Source organism: Triticum aestivum, chromosome 1D, assembly GCF_018294505.1.
Source record: "Triticum aestivum cultivar Chinese Spring chromosome 1D, IWGSC CS RefSeq v2.1, whole genome shotgun sequence".
NCBI lineage: Eukaryota > Viridiplantae > Streptophyta > Magnoliopsida > Poales > Poaceae > Triticum > Triticum aestivum.
The window spans coordinates 488376845-488396137 of NC_057796.1; the positions used below are offsets into that span (position 1 = coordinate 488376845).

General features: G+C 44.0%; 3 protein-coding genes and 1 pseudogene across 7 annotated transcripts; 2 read left to right on the forward strand and 2 right to left on the reverse strand.

Annotated features, from left to right (window-relative positions):
• Positions 1–422: 422 nt before the first annotated feature.
• Positions 423–6197, forward strand: LOC123183334 (trimethylguanosine synthase). Of its 3 annotated transcripts, XM_044596122.1 has the most exons (13): positions 423–708; positions 793–951; positions 1042–1099; positions 1897–1948; positions 2166–2248; positions 2320–3184; positions 3440–3542; positions 3624–3757; positions 3952–4183; positions 4603–4738; positions 5275–5369; positions 5449–5572; positions 5680–6197. In XM_044596122.1, exons 1-13 carry the CDS (start codon positions 647–649, stop codon positions 5782–5784), a joined length of 2208 nt encoding a protein of 735 aa, XP_044452057.1. In that variant the 5' UTR covers positions 423–646; the 3' UTR covers positions 5785–6197. The 3 variants fall into 3 exon arrangements, with proteins under 3 accessions (XP_044452057.1, XP_044452056.1, XP_044452058.1); XM_044596121.1 differs by having other exon boundaries at positions 423–951; XM_044596123.1 differs by lacking the exon at positions 423–708 and having other exon boundaries at positions 791–951; positions 1858–1948.
• A 633-nt stretch (positions 6198–6830) lies between these two features.
• LOC123161379 (probable E3 ubiquitin ligase SUD1) lies at positions 6831–10159 on the reverse strand (annotated as a pseudogene).
• Positions 10160–10378: 219 nt separating this feature from the next.
• Positions 10379–14652, forward strand: LOC123178492 (probable E3 ubiquitin ligase SUD1). 3 transcript variants are annotated; one of them, XM_044591462.1, is made up of 8 exons: positions 10379–10705; positions 11149–11565; positions 11849–12355; positions 12641–12822; positions 12928–13214; positions 13318–13451; positions 13538–13675; positions 14068–14652. In XM_044591462.1, exons 1-8 carry the CDS (start codon positions 10481–10483, stop codon positions 14440–14442), a joined length of 2265 nt encoding a protein of 754 aa, XP_044447397.1. In that variant the 5' UTR covers positions 10379–10480; the 3' UTR covers positions 14443–14652. The 3 variants fall into 3 exon arrangements, with proteins under 3 accessions (XP_044447397.1, XP_044447400.1, XP_044447396.1); XM_044591465.1 differs by having other exon boundaries at positions 14071–14652; XM_044591461.1 differs by having other exon boundaries at positions 10380–10705; positions 14062–14652.
• Positions 14653–15708: 1056 nt separating this feature from the next.
• LOC123183335 (E3 ubiquitin-protein ligase MARCHF6-like) lies at positions 15709–17929 on the reverse strand. The gene is made up of 4 exons (XM_044596124.1): positions 17673–17929; positions 17020–17343; positions 16438–16622; positions 15709–16208 (listed from the first exon to the last, which is right to left on the reverse strand). Exons 1-4 carry the CDS (start codon positions 17871–17873, stop codon positions 16055–16057), a joined length of 864 nt encoding a protein of 287 aa, XP_044452059.1. The 5' UTR covers positions 17874–17929; the 3' UTR covers positions 15709–16054.
• Between the last annotated feature and the right edge of the window lie 1364 nt (positions 17930–19293).

Sequence of the window (19293 nt, forward strand, 5' to 3'; positions counted from 1 at the left end):
ACCTTATTCCATCCCGTATGTGACGCTATGATGAATCTGGTGAACAATTCCTATACCACACGGAGATGGCCGCGCGATCGATAGGTTTTCCTATACGCTGACGATGCAAACGCGAAGCGGGATCGATAGTTTTTAATATATGTGAATATTTTTATGACAATATTTTTAAAAAATATTATTAAATTGATTACCATATACTCATTTTAAATATATATCTGACTTATTTATTTATGTATGTATTTATTTATTTTTGAATAGTTTGGATTGCTTACCATGTTTATTTAAGATACCTGAGTATATATATTTGACTTGTTTATTTATTTAGTAAAATAGTTTTTTTGAGGCAGAGTAAAATATTTTTGAAAGAAGAAAAGAACTATACCTACTTTCAGGGGCCGCAGTACTTGATGTCAGGCTATCGCTCGGGAATAATCGGCCAACCTTTCTTTCCGAAGCCCATTAGCCCTTGTCTCCCCACGCCGCCGCCGCTACTCCGTCGACTCCATCGCTGCCGCACGCCGGAGCCGCCACTTCTATACTCTGCCGCGAGCTCTCCCATGGCCACGGCCACGGGGAATCCTCCTCTCATCCCATCCTATTCCTAAAGCGAATCCAGCGCGGTGCGCACAACGACGAAAGGAGTCATATGGCGGCCACGGCGGCCGAGGAGCCGCAGGAGCCCCGACGGGACGTCGACGGCGAGCTGAGGTGGGTGTTCCCTGCTTCCTCCACATCTCTACCTCCCTCCTTCCGCATCTCTTGTTCTCACTCTCCGCCTCGCTCCCCACCCAGCGGCGCGCCCGCCGTCGGGCTCGACCCCGGCCTCGGGTCGTGGGACGCGGCGCCGGCCCGCGAACCGGTGCCCACGGAGATGCCGCCGGCGGCGGCGGCGGAGTCCTCGTCGATAACGAAGCTTGGGCGGCTCTTCAGGCTGACCGAAGTGCACCTCTGGTAATAGATCCCCTCCCCCGTCCTTCTCCGACCCTCCTCGTTCAGCTCAGAGATTTTTTTTCCCTTACACAGTTCGTTTCCTCGCTGCAGGGATGATTTTTATGCGAAGCCTCACGATTGGCGTGCCACTGATACGGCTGGTTGCACGGTAAGAAGATTCCAGCCTCGTTCATCTATGATTTAGCTCGTGAATGATTATGAGGCTTGTGCTTGGTCGTCAGTTCAGTTGACATTTTCAAGAAATTAAATTTCGTATATCAGACATGGAAACTGTTGCTTCTTCTGTAGCCCGCCGAGCAGGCGATTAGTTTTCCAAAGACTATGGGTGTTGAAAATTAAATTTGCAGAGGGAATAGGCCCAACACTAGCTCCCCTATAAGGCTACAACTACAATGTTGGAAACTGACCTACCTGGACATGGAAATGGGTTCGGTTCAGCTTGATGAAATACTGATATAATCATATAATACATTTCAAGTGCTCTTGAACTAACATTGGCATACTATTAAAATGTTGCATCCATTGCTTGGCACTTGTTGAAGATATCATTTCCTTCTACCAGCATGTTTTATTGCACTAGCATCATGTTTCAAAAGAATAGCTCGTGCGGTTGAACTAGCTACGTCATGGTTTACGATTTTACTTTCTGAGCAAGACCGCCGAATCAGTATACTACATATGGCAACATCATTTTATTGAAGTCACTTGAAAAATTGAACGGTGAATACACGTTACATGATACATTGAGTTGAAATGCCGCTAACGTTTTGTCTCCTTTTTGGGGGGGTTTGGGGCTAGGGGGGAGGAGGTAAATGCAGCAAGTTAAATATTTGTCTTACTTGCAGATTATGTTTAGCTGATGTTGTTTTTTATTTCATGGTCTTCATTCTCCATTCTGTGTTTCAGCCTTCCGTACCAGCAATTTGAAAACCTTCAACTTTGCAGGGATCTCAAACAGCTAAAACCCGCAACAAAGCAGCCAAACAGACAGATGAAGGTATGATTTGCTTTCCTGTAATCCAATGAGCTTTTTTCTTCTGACGTCCGTAAACACCCTACTTGCAGCATTGGCTCATATCATAACTCACTGTCCCCACGCAGACAGCACATAAAAAATAATACGAACAAAGCATTACAGATTTTTATTCTTCTTTTGCTGCAAGTATCCACCAATTTCTTCTGATATACTGTCTGTTGTTTCTTGTTATCAACAGACCATTCATTTGTTGAAGATATGGAATTGGCTAGTCTCATGGGTTCTTTGGGGCTTCCTGTTTCATTCATTACAAGGAAAGAGGTAAGTGCCCAAAACAGCATGTACTGTTCTGCTGCTGGTTAATCTGTATCCTAAGCCCTTACGTGTTACAGAAAAAGAAGACACCTGCCAAGGGTAAGCATCAAGGACGACAAGCATCATATGAAGCGGCAAGTACTCCAATGGATGATAATGTAAGGACGTGCACAAATTCTGAAGAACTGGAACACATTCAGGAGTCGATGGATTGCATGGAGCAAGCAAACTCATGCGTTACATCTAGGGCTGCTGCGGGTTACAGTGAAGTCTACCATGGTGATGTTGACAAGACGCTTGGTGAAGAAAGTGTTAATCAGTGTGAACCAAATGATAACATGAGCAGTCCAGTAAAATCAGGCTCTCCTGTTCAAGAAAATCAAGCTGCGGACAGTTTTCTGCAGTTGAACAAAGTGATGCTGGGGCAAAATTGTGTTGATAATGAATCTATAATGTCATGTGCTGAACTTTGTCATGAAGAAAAATCGTCTGAAAGAGAAGATAAAATATCTGGGGAGACTCCACCCATGTCCCATGATAATAATGATCCATGTCCAGCAGAACCATCGCCTGTTAATAATCATGTTGAAAACTCTGGCTCTGATTTTTACTATGAATGCGGATATTGGCAGGTTCTTTGGGATCAGTTCTATAGTCGGTATTACTATTATAACATCCAGACACAGGAATCTACATGGGATCCCCCTCAAGGATTGGAGGATTTTGTATCATATTGTAGCACATATTCATCTCAAGGGATAGATGAACAAGTATCACAATTGACAAGCACACTTGTGGAAGAACACAATAAAATTAATACAAAGCTTGACAAATCATCTGGAGTCTTATCCTGTGTCAAGCATTATATCTCACAACCTGATGAAGATGCTGTACAATATGGAGCTAACGCGAGCCCATGTGACAATGGAGAAACAACATTTGGTAAGATGTGAATTCCATTTTATGTGATCCGCAAGAGATTTGTTATTTTGCATTGATCCCAGAGGACATTGCTTGTTGTGTTGATACAGTACAAGTCTTGATGCTGACACTTCACAAAATCAACTCAGTTATTAATATCCTTATCCGTGGCATTAATTATTTTTATCTAGAGATTTCTTTCTCATAGCTGTTATATTCTATCCTTACCAATAATTAATAGTTTGTTTAGTGATATCAAGCATTCTTCTCTGGCAGATCAGGCTGGTGACGACAGCCATCTAGATGAGCAGAGGCATGATCTTTACAGTGAAGCACAAAGTTTATCAGACATTCCTGATAAAGAGTCGATATATCCAAGGTGTGCCTGATTATACTAAATGTTGTTTCCTTGCTTCCTTGACATATGTATGGTTTTCATTAACATCTCATCTCTATGTAGTGTGATAGCTACCATCGATGAAGTACAAGATGGTGAAAATATGCAGAATGATAATTCAGTGGCTGAAGTGTTAGAAGTGAACCAGGAAGCTACCACCACCAAAAAGAAAAAGAGAGTAAGGAGATCTCAATCGTGTAAGACCATATTACTCAGTTAGAGCTTCCTAGGAGTTGTTCGTGCAATTTTTTTCACATGATATCGTTGACTGGCAGATTTCTTCTTTTTCTGGGAGGGTGGTGTCAATATGCAGCTTGTTGCTGTACCTACATCTTTTGTACCTTTTCTATTTATGTATATAAGGCAACTAACTATTTATTTCATTCTACAGCTCATTCATGTCAGGACTTGGCTGAAAACATATCCAATGACATCGCCAAGTATTGGAATCAGCGGTACTCGCTTTTCTCCCTTTTTGATAGTGGTATAAAGATGGATGAAGAGGGGTGGTTTTCAGTAACGCCAGAGCCCATTGCAAAGCATCATGCATCTCGTGTTGGTGCGGGCATATTGATTGACTGTTTCACAGGAGTGGGTGGAAATACCATCCAGTTTGCCACAAAGTAAGTCACTGCCATCGTGTTATTATATCTTCTGTTAATGATGATGAACGATATGTTAGCATGAAACCTTCCTTTTCCATAGGTACCTTTTTTCTTGCTTCGCTTGATAATAATGGTCACTGATAACCTTCAGTATAATATGTCTTTTGTGCGTCAAGGGCATACTTGGTCGAGAATTGAATGACAGTAGAAAACGCGTTTGTGCACTCATCTAGTCTATACCGAGGTATTTGTGTCCTGTAAAATGACACATCATATGGAAAGGATGGCTTCTATGTTGCTTTATCAGTATTTAGAGCTATAGCTGACTTTCTTAGCATGCATATGGTTGAAGATGATATGAGGTGGACTTCCAAGTTTCTTCTACAGTACCCAAACTGTAGAGTTCCACGTCTCTGACATCATCTTTTCTTTTTCAGGTGTAAGCATGTTGTTTCTGTTGACATTGACCCACAGAAGATTGATTGTGCACAGCATAATGCAACTGTTTATGGAGTAAATGATCATATAGACTTCATTATAGGAGATTTTATCCATATAGCACCTCATCTGAAGGTATGTATGCCTTATACCTTGAAATTATCATGCCTTTAGGTTTCTGCACATGCCATTCCGTACAGCTGCATATCTTTCATAGCTGCCAGTGAGAACACATTTGTTTGACCATTTTCGTTCACTGTAACTATTAGGTAGGGTACCGATATTTTGCCATTAGAAGTCCAACAAGAGGAAGTTTTTGTTGTAACCGTTTTTGGAATCATATGACATAGCCTCAGTTTCAGTTTATTAGAAAAATGCACCAATAATAAGCATTCAAGTTCAGTCCCAAAACATAATCATAGATGACTTCCATAATGATAACTTCATTCTTAATGTAAACAAGTTTAAAGCATCTACATGCCTAGTTGTTAACCAGACGTTAAGGCGAGATAAATTAGCTAGCAGCAGTGCTAAGAGATGTGACAGAAGGGGCTAAGATAAGGAAGCTTCGCACCACCGCTGAGCTAAAGAAATTACCTTCTTATTGCCATGACACTCTTATCGCTCTACAAGTTGGTCTGTTTGCTTTTGTGAAAAGTTGTTGTGTGCAGGGAGAAACTGTCTTCATGTCACCTCCATGGGGTGGACCGGACTATGCAAAAGTAGATGTGTATGACATCAAAACCATGCTTAAGCCTTGTGATGGGTGAGCTCCTTGGTTCAGAATATTGTTTGTTTCCTTGCTGTGCTCGCATATGTTCACATGCCCTAGTCGAACTCTTCAGGTACCATCTCTTCAAAGTTGCCACGGCGATCGCTTCGAGAGTAGTCATGTTCCTTCCTCGCAACAGTGACCTAGACCAGCTGGCGGACATGTGCTTGTCGATCGATCCTCCATGGGCGGTTGAGGTATGTCCATTTGTTGTGATCTTTGTCATGTTGGCTTGACATCGCCGCAGTGTAGCGATGGCGATGCCTCTAGACCGATGTCATAGTGAGCCCTTCTGTTCTGACAGGTGGAGAAGAATTACCTCAACGGGAAGCTGAAAGCCATAACGGCGTACTTTGACAAACAGGACAGCATAGACGAGAACTGCATTTTTCGTGAACAACACCGATGATACTCCATGCATCTGGAATCCAAGTATTCTGCTGGATGGAAGATTCCGTGCCGGTGTTGGTTACCCCTGGGCAGCAGAGCGCGCGACTGGGGTCAATGGGTGAGTGGTCGATTGGTCGAGACACTTGGTATCGTGGATCTTAATGCCTCTGCTGTGCCGAGCTTTGGACGACGACGATACTGTCATGCTGAAGAAGTCTGTTGATTTGGCTCATTTGCGCCGAGTGCGTATACATTATCTGGATCGTGTAGTTACTTGTATGTGGTTTAGTTTGTAGTTGTACCAGTGCAAAATTGGGTACCCTGAATCATGGGTAGTATTTTCCACTGCATATATCTACATGGTTTCACCATCAACTGCTGATTGTAGTTAGATGACACATGAAGGCTGGGATTATATATTTTTTTATGGAACAAACTGGGTAAAAAAAAGAAAATTCCTTTATAAACATAAATTTTGGGACCATCCATCATCCAAATAAATGCACCACTAATTAGTAACTTCATTATTTCACAAAGGCATTTCAAGGCTTGCTCTCCATGATCTCGCTCTTGTTCCCTACCCTTCATAGCCGCGCCTCCGAACAGGCAATTCTCGGCTCGTTGGAATTCATTTTGACATAGTTTACGAAAAGCAGCTGAAAACATTGTATTTACATTAATAATTTGGAAACACATCCTGCTATTATTCTTCTTTCGACAGTACCAGTATTCCTATTTGATTAAAAAGAGAAGTATCAAATCAGCCAAACATGAATAGGCACTGCAATTGAAGCCTAACACAGGCAACAAACTCCACCAGGTTTCTACAGTACCAGTATTCTTATTCACATATATATACATACTCCTCCATGAGAATGCTGTCCAAAAAAAGGGGCAGACATTCACAAAAAAGGGGCAGCCATACCCATACACAAGAGCCGTTCGTCGGGAGCAACACCATCAAAACGACACGGTTCTCCGCGGGAAACTTCATCAACAATTCCTTCACGTTTGCGCGCTAACCGTTAATATCGCCGGATCCTTGTTCTCAGGGAAGAGGAGTCTTCAGCTACCTTCGTCGACGTCTTCCAGCCTCTGCCCGATGACGTAGCGCTCATCCCTGATCGAATCATGGAGTTTGGCGCACAATAGCTTGGAGATATAGCAGAGCGCACAAGGGCCGAGGGTGCCCAGCCACGCGAAGCGGTAGACTGCTGAGTTCGTGGCGGCAGAGTAGCCGAATCTTGGGAAGACGCCCTTGGCAAGCACATAAGGAATGCACAGAGCAGGGAGCAGCCTCGTGGCGATAGGCATGAATAGTTCTCGGAGGAAAAATCGCAGCCGTACCTTCCCTGAACGAGAACCCGCAGCGAACCGAACGATCTTTGGACTCCACCTTTCATCAATGAAATAGGCAAGGAAAGGTGCGTTCTCCCTTTAGTCATGTAGGCAAATGCATCTCTAGAGGCACCAATACTAGTTATTACGACGCCAAATCCAACAACAAAAGCAGGCAGATCTAAGAGAAAACATCATCAACAAGTAAGCCAAACATGATAAAAAGAAAATATTTGCTTTGTTTACAGCCAGCAGGTCTAACAGTGAAATAACCATCTCTGAACAATCATTACCTTGGATTTCAATCCACCTGCTACTGGCAGCCGGGTGATGGCAAACAAGGCACGCCCAATTGATACTGGAAAAATAAGCACAGCCGAATAGAATATCACAGCAGTCAACCATGCAAGCACCACATTAGTGGCAACCGAATACCGAGTTATCTTCTTCACTAGCCACACAGTATAATTTGGCATATAAGTTTCGTCAATGAGAATCCTCAGAAGAAGAACACGAGAAAGTGAACCGCCAACTTTTCGAGGTGCTTGCCAAAATGATAAGCTCTCAGCAGGCCAACTGGAGTAGCAACGATCACACACATTAAAATAAGGTGTTGACTTGCCAATACATCAGATGAAACTAAATTGAATGCTTACGTGATATTTAATGGGAACAACTCCGGTGCAAAACGATCAGCAATTTCAACAGGAACAAAAATAACCGCGGCCATATAGAGAATGCCATGCAGAAGATGATGAGGCTTCTTGACATAAAATTTGTAGAATGGTTCGTCAATGTTAATATCATAGTCGAAAGTGGGAATGGCAACTCCTGGCCTGAATATCTACTCATAACAAAATACAACACCCATTATACCCCTGAATCATATACTCCATATACTATTGACATGATGAGGGCACATATATAGTATGACAAATACCTTGTGAAGAAGTGTGGACCATAAGCCGTGTAGATACAAAAATTCGAATCCAATAAGACAATGAAGAGCAGTTGAAGCAAAAGATGAAGCAAACATAAGTTCCAACCTTTGAGACATTGTTGCACCGTACATTTTTGAAGTGCAGATATCAAGCGACCAGCCAAAGAAGAGCGGGTATATTATAAGTCCGTGCAGGGTATTAAGACAAAAACTGGCAACACTGGTAAAACATGTGATCCCTGTGAGGAATATACCAGACAGACTTCTAATGAAAGCTGCGATCACAAGGCGCTTCCCCCTCAAGTATTGGCCAAAAATGTACAGCCCAGCATAAATTACACCCACAGAAATGATAAACCCGTATCCAATTAGAAGGACAGAAGCTGTCGAAGTGTAGGAGTTGCAAGAATCGGAACACAATATGCACCATAGGTCGATCCTTCCCAAAGAGAATGGGAGAAACACCAAATCACAAGCAAGGGCCAGGTCGAACATCACCACCTAGTTAGACAAGAATACTATTACAACTTCTGCAAACAAGTAGAAAACCAATCATACGAAATTTGATGTGTTCATTCGTATTATTTTATATAACATGGCACAGTAGTTTTCTCATGTGACCTTAATTTTAGTTTTGCTACTATTTCATCTAATTATCTGGACACCTCTAGGATGATAAACTTTGAACTGGAGCCATACTGAACCGTAACCAACTCTGGACAATCAAGAAACCATGACAATGTGTGCTAAATGCTGCTCCAATCCCCAAAACAGAAGGGCATTAATTGGTGCTTTACTACAATATAGGAACCTACAATGATCTTATCATTCGCCATAGCATAAAAAAGGCAGCAGACAGAGGACATTGGTTGAGAAGCACCGAGCATACCACCAAGAACGCTTCAACGGCAAATAGCGCAAGGATTTGCGAGCCATCAAATCCTCCAAACCCCTGACGCCGAGCTTCCAGGCGTGCAACCCAGTGGGAAAATGGAGCTACAGCAAACGGCACATACTCATGTGCAAATGCAACCCAGAGCGCGAACAAACCGAGGACGGAGCGAGGCGGTAGAGAGGTGGAGTGAGAGGAGATAGTGTGCTTGATCAAAGGACGTAGCAAGCGCGAGGCGCCATGACCAGAGGGTCCCGATGTGAATGGTGAACTCCGGCACGACGCAGACAGCGAAGATGAGTGGGAGCAGCAGACCAGTGAGCCTGTCCGGCAAGCCCACTATGAACTCAGAAATGGGCAGCCTCGCAGGTGCGTCCGTGGCGTACAAAAGTCGGGTGGAGATGCCGTGGTTGCACGCCTGAAATGGTTTGAAACGATGGAGTGCATCAACTTTAGCAACACATCAAAATGTAACACAAAAAGGATTAAGCACAAAACACACCAACAATATGACAAGAACATACTAATCACATCACAAAGAGGGGGGGGGGGGGGGGGCACGCAGTATGAGGGGTTGAAATTAGTTGTAAACAAGATGTGTCTACTAAACAAAACTGAAAGAAAGGAAACTAAGCGCGCTCCAAGCACCGCGGCAGGGTGAAGGGGATCGATCATTCGCGGCGGATATGATGCCGATAACTCGTTACATTGCAACAATATGGCAAGAATGTACTGTTAATCACACTGCAAAAGGGGTACATTTTTCACTTCGCTGAGGAATCACATCACATAGACATAGACATAGACATGTAGTGATAATAAATGACTGAAATTAGCAGCGAGAGGGGGGGAAACCCTAGGCGGAGTAGGATGCACGAGGTGGTACCTCGCAGCGGGGTTTTCCGCGGGTGGCGATCCACCGGAGCTGGCAGTCGTCGTGGACGAACCTGATGCTGCTGCGGCAGGCGCAGGGGCGGCGCAGGGGGCGGCCCGGCCCGGCGGGGAGGCGGCAGATGCGGCACAGCTGCTCCTCCGCATCCTCCTCTCCTTGGCCTATATTTTTGTGAAACAATAAGATTTTTAATCAAAGTTCTACCAATGCCTATATTTTTATGAAACAATAAGATTTAAATGTCGAAGCAAAAAATTGCACCTTGAACATCCAAATATTTGTTGCAAAAAAATAATTTAAAAGTATTCGCTGATGACTGATGATATACACATTAGAAGCCGAAAAATGAAAGAAAGCAGAATAAAATAGTTGAAATAAAGGTAAATAATTCAACAAAATAAATAGAACTGAAAAGGGGCTCAAAAAAGCAAAAGAGAAATGGTAAGGGGATTAGAAGCAGAAAAACGGAAGAACAACAATAATGGCACGGATTCTTCTTGGGCCGGCGAGCCTAGCTAGACGAAGAGCAAGAGCGGCCCAACATCTCCCGTTCTGCCGCTTCTCCTACACGATCTCTCACTCGCTCTCGCCGCGCTGATCTCTAAAAAAAAAACTCACTATCGCCGCGCTATAGACGACGGGAAGGCCGATCAATGGTGGTCGCCGACGCCACCGGAGGCGAGGAAGGGGCGAGGATCTCCCCGAAGGGAGGCCAAGGAGAGGAGGATGCGGAGGAGCAGCTGTGCCGCATCTGCCGCCTCCCCGCCGAGGCGGAGCGGCCCCTGCGGAGCCCATGCGCCTGCCGCGGCAGCATCAGGTTCGTCCACGACGAATGCCAGCTCCGGTGGATCTCCGCCCGCGGAAAACCCCTATGCGAGGTATCTCTCTCTCTCTCTCGGTCCCTCCGACCTAGGGTTTCCCCTCCATGTGCCGTATGTAGGTGTGTGTACTGGTAATTTCAGTCACATCTACCACATGGATGGTGTGATGTCAAGCTGGATCCTGTGATTCCTTAGTGGAGTGCAAAATTTACCATCTTGTAATGTGATCAAATACTCAAATATCAATGCATTCCTGTCATGCTGTTTGCAATGCGGATCGACTTCCTGAAAAGGAGATCAGTGAAAAATGTCCCCTTGTGGAGTATATTTAATTAACACGTTCTTGCCAAATGCCAATACTGTTGGAATGTAGTACTATAGTATGTTCTTATCACAATGTTGATGTGGTTGCGATCAATTCTTTTTCATATGTCATTTTGATATGATCTAGTCTGATGCTAACATTGACTTACGCACTCGGTCATGTTGAACCATTTCAGGTATGCAACCGCGGCATCACCACCCGGCTTCTCTACGCCGCGGACGCCCCCGCGAGGCTGCCTGTTTCTGAGTTCATCGTGGGGGCGTCCGACAAGCTCACGGGTCTGCTGCTGCTGCTCGTCTTCGTCGTATGCGTTGTGCCGGAGTTTTCCATTCACCTCGCCGCCCTCTGGGCTTGGCACCTCGCGCTCGCCAGATCCTTTGCTCAAGCGCGCTGTTTGCTCTCCCTCCGCCTTTCTACCGCCTCCGCCATCGCTCTATTTGCGCTCTGCGTTGCATTCGCGCGCCGGTTTGCTCCATTTGCTGTAGCTCCATTTGCACGATGGGTTGCGCGCCTAGAAACTCGGCGTCAGGGGTTTCGAGGATTTGATGGCTTGCAAGTCCTTGCGCTACTTGCCGTTGAAGCATTCTTGATGGTATGCTCTGTTAGCAATAATCTTGTTCAGGTTAATCAGTTAGTTTCTATCTAAGTTGATCAGTCCCCAACATGCTCTGCTTCTCAACCAATGTTCTCTGTGTGTGCTACTTCTAATAAGATCATTAGGTTCTTATATTTGAAGTAAAGCACTAATTAATGTCCTTCTAATTTGATATTCGTTGTTATATACAATATATGATATGAATGACCACCTCACATTTCTTATGCTTACCTTTTGTACTTATTTCCAGAAAATTATAACAATATGCTTCTCTAATCAGGTGGTAATATTTGACATGGCTCTTGCTTGTATTTTGGTTTTTCTCCCATTCTCGCTGGGAAGGATAATCCACTGGTGCATATCGTGTTCCATTTTTTCCAATGTGGGTGAAGTCAACTCCTACACTTCAACAGGCTCTGCCCTTCTAATTGGATATGGACTTATCATTTCTGTGGGTGTCACTTTTCCTGGGCTGAACACTCTCTGGCAATACTTTAGGGGGGAGCGCCTTATGATTGCAATTTTCATTAGACGGCTCCATGCTAGATTCCTCAGAGAGACTGCAGGTTTCACCACTCTTGCAAGTATTCTCCTGAGCGCATTTATAATGTACCCGTTGTTCTTTGGCTGGTTGCTTGATATCTTCACTTCAAAAATGTTTGGTGCAACAATGTCTCAAAGGCTGGAACTCCTGTTTGCTCCATCTTTTGCTTCAGCTTCTCTTCATTGTTTTATTGGACACATATTTTTGAATCTACGTCTCTGGTTGTCCGTAACTCTTCACAAGGTATTTATCATATTTTTATCTATATGACCTCGTGATGTTACTAGTATTATACTCCCTCCGTTCCTAAATATAAGTCTTTCTAGAGATTCCAACAAATGACTACATATGGAGCAAAATGAGTGAATCTACACTCTAAAATATGTCTACATACATACGTATGTTGTAGTCCATTTGAAATGTCTAAAAAGACTTATATTTAGGAACGGAGGAAGTAGTATATATGCAGTATATACTAGCTAGTTCATGGGTACAATCAGTGTTGTAATTTGTTTATCTTGTGGCTAGATATTGAGGCTGGGTGCCTGTCCCTGCTGCCACATCCACCGTAACCATATTCAGGAACCATTCCACAAATTTTATTTTAAGCGTGCTCTTCTGTATGACGTTATCTTTATGGCCGTAGTAATTTTTGTTCCTGTTCAAATTGCTGGCCAATTGGCACCGGAGCTGTTCCCGTTAGATATCAAGTAAGTTGTATTCGTTTTTTGTTTCATCTGATGTGTACTGTCCGGGTTTTTTTAAGAACATGCACTTTAGTTTTAATGTCTGTGGTTCGTGGCTATTAATTTCAGTTGTGCTGCTGAAGGCTTATCATTATGGCAAGCGCCACGAAACTATGCCAATTCAATTTCTCGTGTTTTCATTGTGTGGTTTCTCCTTAAGGGCACTTCTACAGTCACATACCTTGAGTCGCTAGTGAAGAAGGTAACTCGGTATTCGTATGCCACTAATGTGGTGCTTACATGGTCGACTGTTGCGATATACAGTTCAGCTGTGCTCATTTTTCCAATCTCAATTGGGCGTGCCTTGTTGCTTGCCATCACCCGGATGCCAGTAGCAAGTGGATTGGAATCCAATGGTAATAATGATTATTCAGAGATGGTTGTCGGACTTCCTTCGTAAGCAAATCGAGTATTTTTTATCAAGTTTTGGCTTAATTAATTGTCGATATTCCCTCTTAGATCTGCTTGCTTTGGTTGTTGGGATTGGCATCATATTAACTATTATTGCTGCCACTAGAGATTCAATTGCCTACATGACTTGTGGGAGACCACGCCATCTAGCTTTGAAGTACTCAATGATTGTGTTCTTATGGGTGAGCTACTTAACTTGCGGTGGTTTTCTTTCTATTTTCTCTATTCTGTGCTGAAGTTAAATAACTTAAAAGCTGTTTTCTCTCAGTTTATCGTCATTCCATTCCTGAATGGGTTGCTGGTTGATTTATTTCTAATATCACCATTCGTTGGGCCTGCTGACGACGTTTCATTATCCTACACTTGGGCCCTTGGGTTTCTATTTATGAGAATCTGGCTAAAGCTGGTGAGTTGCAACTTCTCTTGCTGCTTTCTGTTCTCTTAAATTTATACTATATCCCTCATGTATGTACCAAATTCAACATATCTAGTTCGGAATGATTTGCTACATGGCACTCAAACTATTCGGTTAGTCATGCCTCATTTCATATTGTTAGGTTAGTCAGGTCACATTTCTAAAGTTCAGCTTTCTTCTTTATTCCCATTATCAACTCATATAATCCATCTATTTCCTTGTCTCCTATGGGACGCCAAGCATTTGCATAATTATCATTGTTTCTGTTTGCCAAAGTTTTTGGGTAGCATGCAGCCAATTCCCAAACTATTCTAATTAGCTTATACTTAGATCAACAATAGCAAACATATTTAACTCACCGGATTTTTGTCTTGAAGGTTCAGCAGATAAGGGCCAGACCCGTCCTTGCCTATATCATTGATGAAAGGTGGGTTCCGACGATTGTTCGGTGGAAGGCCGATTGTCTTTCTTGGGAGATATCAATGTTCTGGTTCTTACAAGAAATCTTCCTGCCTATTGCCATGAGGCTACTCGTTGCTCTAGGCGTGCCTTATGTGCTCGCCAAGGGTGTCTTCCCAAGATTTGGCTACTCCGCTGCTGTGAACGCGGCAGTCTATCGCTTCGCATGGCTGGGCAGCCTCGGCTCCTGTGAGCTCTGCTATCTCTTGAAGGTGTTGTGTTTCAAACTCCATGATTCGATCAGGGATGAGCGCTACGTCATCGGGAAGAGGTTGGAAGATGTCCCCCACGATAGCTGAAGGCCCGACTCTTCCCGGAGAAGTCTATTTCCAATAGTTTTGTACGGACATGGATATGGTGATAGTAATAATTAATTTAGACATTAATAAAATAATGGATTTACTAATTAGTGGTGCATTTGTTTGGATGGATGATCTTGAAATTGGAAGTTATTGATTGCCACTGTTTCAAGGCAATTTTCTGCCTCTTATGCTCACTTTGTTCCGTAACCATTCTTGTCTGGCTTCGCGGACCGTTATCCTTATCAAGGCAAATAGTTTTCTGGGTAGTCATCATATGATCAAATAAATTGTCCATGTAAACATGAACAGTAGGAAATTTTCATTGGGTCATCAGAATTTGCACCATGTCTGTCTGAATGTCTCCGTACAAACTGCACCATATACTCTTGAACTGCCTCAGCTGTCAGCATGCACTACGAAATACTCCCTTCGCCCCAAAATAAGTGTTTTGACCTTAGTACAACTTTGCACTAGAGTTAGTACAAAGTTGAGACACTTATTTTGGGATGGAGGGAGTATATTCCTTTTGAACACAAATAAAGCACCTATCTATTCATATTACTTTTAGAAAGTGTGGCTATCATTATAGAAAAAGCAGGGAAGGTTGTCCTAACAAAACATTAACTAGCAAATGATTTGGTTGAATTTTTGGTTGCTCATGAGTTGTCCAACATTAGCGAAGAAAATCAACTAGAGTTGGCAAAAGAGTTACATGACAAAATGTTGGCAATCATCCGAACAAATACCAAGTTTTCGGTTATTGCCAAAAATCATGTAAGGCACATTTTGTCACAGTCCAAACATACCAGAGTGACGACAAAACACACACACACAACAAGAAATTTCCTTGTTAGAATTTGTGACATCTTGCCACAAAAGTTTTGCCTGGAATGGGCAAACTTGATGCCTAGCTCCAAGATAAACTTGCCTAAACTCGGAGAAATTTCAGGCTTATTTGCTGAAGCATAGGCTAGTGTGCCGAAACAAACATGACTTTATGTATGCCTTTTGACAATGAGAAAACATATATATGGTACTGAAAAATCTCGACAGAATCTGCAAGGCATTGCAAAAATTAAAGCGACCAGCAATTAATGTTTCTAGCAAAAAAAATGGTTGCTTGGTTGTCTTGAATGTTGGACAACTCATGAGCAACAAGATGGTCTAGGTTGTCTTGAATGTTGGACAACTCATGACCAACTCATGAGAAACGAGATGGTCTTGGTTGTCTTGAATGTTGGACAACTCATGCGCAGCCAAAAATTAAAGCGGCCACCATTCGTTTCTCCTCGGCCTATAGAATGCAGCCAGCAGTCGACAGAAAAAAAGGGGAAGAAATTTACAAACATCAGTTCAGTAAAACAGAAAAGGAACAACGCCGTCGAATTGACCGACCGATACAACCTCGGTAACTTCCACATGGGAAACTGCATCCACATCTACAAGTTTCACCATAAATTTATATGCCTAGCATCATCTCAATAACGTGGCCTATGTGTATTCCTATGTATGCACGCTATACATATATAACCATGTTATATATAAGTATAACTGTTAATATACCCAGATCCCTGTTCCTGTGAACTACTGAAAACAGAGTTCCCTGCCTTCACCTACCGTCGGCGATGTCTTCCAACCTTTGTCCGATGACAATACGCTCATCCACGACATAATTATAGAGATCAAGGACGTAGAAATCCCAGAACTGCTCCACGAAATCGCTGAGCGCGCGGAAGCCCCTGTCGAATCTCTGGAAGACGCCCCTGGCACATATATTAGAAAAAAAAATTGGTTTCTGTCATGCAAACCATAATTTAGAAGAAGACACATATCTTGGAATTGAAGAGACACATGACAAAATCCTAAAACTACCGCGTATCCGGTAACCATCGGAATCAAAGTCCCCGTAAATCAACAGCCAACACTGAACTTAGAAGAAAGTGAAAATTAGAGTAAATCAGAAAATGAAACAAGACTACAGGGCTTACGTACCCAGTAGTATGAAGAACCCCGGTGAAAGTCACACCCAGTGAGAAGATAAACCCGTATCCAATGAGGAGGATAGGAGGTGTTGAAGTAAAGGAGTCGACTTCACCTATGCACAACAGGATCATCCTTCCAAGTGTGACAGGGATAAATGCCAATGTACAGGCCAGAACCATGTCAACCGATGCCACCTGATTAGATAGGCATGTGTTAGAAGTTTGTAGAGACATGTAAAATGACAAGCAGAACAAAAAAAATGAAAAGCATCCATTCCAAAAGCATGGAGCTAAGCCAAAACCTTGTAAAAGCCCAGTTAGGATTAGCAGCCTAAAAAATACTGCATTAACACAATGGGAAAGCACCAAAAGGGAATGAGTATCATCTTACTTATACAACAACTCATACAAGTTTCTTCAATATGGACGCCATTTACATTTGGCAATCTCTAGCTAGCCATAACCTGGAACCTTAAACCAACCAATGTGGGGAACCACGGCATCAAGATGTGCTAAATGCTAGTAGTGGAGAACACAAGCACATTAATATAAGTATCAGCAGATATACTACAGCACTGGTTGAAGAGCATACCAAGAAGGAGAACTGAAGGAGGCGCAGCGCGAGGACCTGGCAGCGGCCCCGGCGTCCTCCGTATTTTGCGCGGAGCGCGTTTTCCGCCGAGAGCACGAGCTGAGAGAGCGCGGCGGGTCGGCAGGAGCAGACGGTGAGCAGACGGAAGGCCTCGGCGCGGCTGCCGGCGAGCGCGAGGCGCCATAGGTAGAGGCCGGTGAGCGTCCAGACGATCTTGGCCGTCAGCACGAGGCACAGCGGCAGTACGATGAGGCTCGCAAGCCTTGCCAGGGCCGGGGCATCCGCGCCGTAGATGGGGCGGATGGAGATCTCGTGTCCGCATACCTGATCAATCAACCAAGCGCATCATCACTTCATCCGGCATTGCACAGCTAAGAAAATGTTATGAGATGTTCAGATCAGCCTAGCGACTGCCGGCGTAGTCGGTGTGAAATGTTCAGACAACGCATCACCAACGTGAACATTTTGCGCCGGAATCGGACACGTGTGCAGAGGAACTGAGCGCCAGCACGGTGGCGAGACGGATCTGCCGGTCAGCGAGCGACGGGCGGCGAGGGGACGGGCCAAATTCATGGCGCCCCGCGGCAGGGCATGATCTGCTGGGAGAGGCGGATGGAAACCCTTGGCGGGGGAGGAGGAGAGGATGATAGTACCTCGCAGTGGCACTGGCTGGTGGCAGCGAGCCAGCGGAGCTGGCAGTCGTCGTGGACGAAGCGGATGCTGCCGCGGCAGGCGCAGGGGTGGCGCAGCGGGCGCCCCGGCTCGGCGGGGTGGCGGCAGATGCGGCACTCCTGCTCCTCGGCCCCGGAGCCTTCCGCCGCCGTCCGCCACGCAGCGGACGCGGCGGCACCCATCCGTAGAGCTTGGAGAATGGAGAATGGCGACGGAGAGCGAGACGGAGGAGTGGGGTTTTTGGTTGGCGGACAGGGGAACGAGGAAGACGCGGCTTCCCTCCAAATCCAAAGAAAAATAAGAAAGAAAAGAGAGGAGGACGCGGCTTTTGCCTGCTCGGTCCCTCTCCATCCGTGCTCCCTCAAGTTCAACGGCTGGGATTAATCCCCATCATCCCTACCTTTTGGTAGTGCTTAGGCTAGCCATAATGGTGGTATCTTAATTAGTTGGTATTCCCTCCGTTTTTATTTACTCTGCATATTAAGTTGACTGAAGTCAAACTTTCTAAAGTTTGACCAAGTTTATAGAAAAGATTATAAATATTTACCATTACAAATCTAGTGATATTGATTTTTTATTATATATGCCAATATTTTTGTCTATAAATTTGGTCAAAGTTTACAAAGCTTGACTTTGACCAAAGCTAATACGCGAACTAAATAAAAACGGAGGGAGTATCATACACTCAGGAACAACAAACATGCCGATGTCGCAGAGAATTAAAGAAGAGAGGGGTTAGAGTACATATGTAGATACAATATCATAATAAATGATATGCTATTTTGTGCCATGCATGGCGATTAATATGACGCTACTTTATGACACAATGCACTAAGAAGGTAGTATCACACACTAGTATTATATGCATGATACTAGTATATGATACTTTCCATTATGAGTAGCCTTAGAGTCAACCTTGACGGTAAAGTTTGAGTAAATGGCATAAAGCCATCACATTTAGGGCCAAGGTTTCAGTTTACCATCATTATTATTTTTTTTCAAAGGACAATTCCATTTCAACAGTGTTTAGTGGCAATGGCAACATTAACACATCGACGGTCTCTAACATGGGAACCAGATCGTCTGACATAAACAGAGCTATTGCCGAGGAACGCCGTTCATCAGACATCCGACCACACACTAGCTATGAGCACCAACCATCGACCCTTTCGCTCGAGTGGAAACGAAAACAAGCGGGCCCAGCTCCGTTCGTCGGCCACTCAACTCTCGTCTCGCCTCATTGAAAAAAAACACTCTCCTCACATTAGGGGACCTGGCATTTTCTGGGACCACAAGTTTTAGATTCTTATTTGAACAGGTGTGATATGTTCAATCTACACTGCTGCTCTAAGGAGCGTACTGAAAGTGTGATATGTTCAATCTACACTATTGCTCTAAGGAGCGTACTCAAAATGTTGCCTTTCCTAGAGGGATTGATAAATTGAAGGCCCTTCAGACACTAGGTGATGTCAATGTTTCTCATTGCAGTGGAAAGATCACTCTTAAAGAGCTCGGAGAGCTTACTCGCCTGCGTAAGCTTAAAGTGGCTGGTATTAGCCTCGAAAACAGCAAACAGTTGTGGTATGTCATTGCTGGTCACAA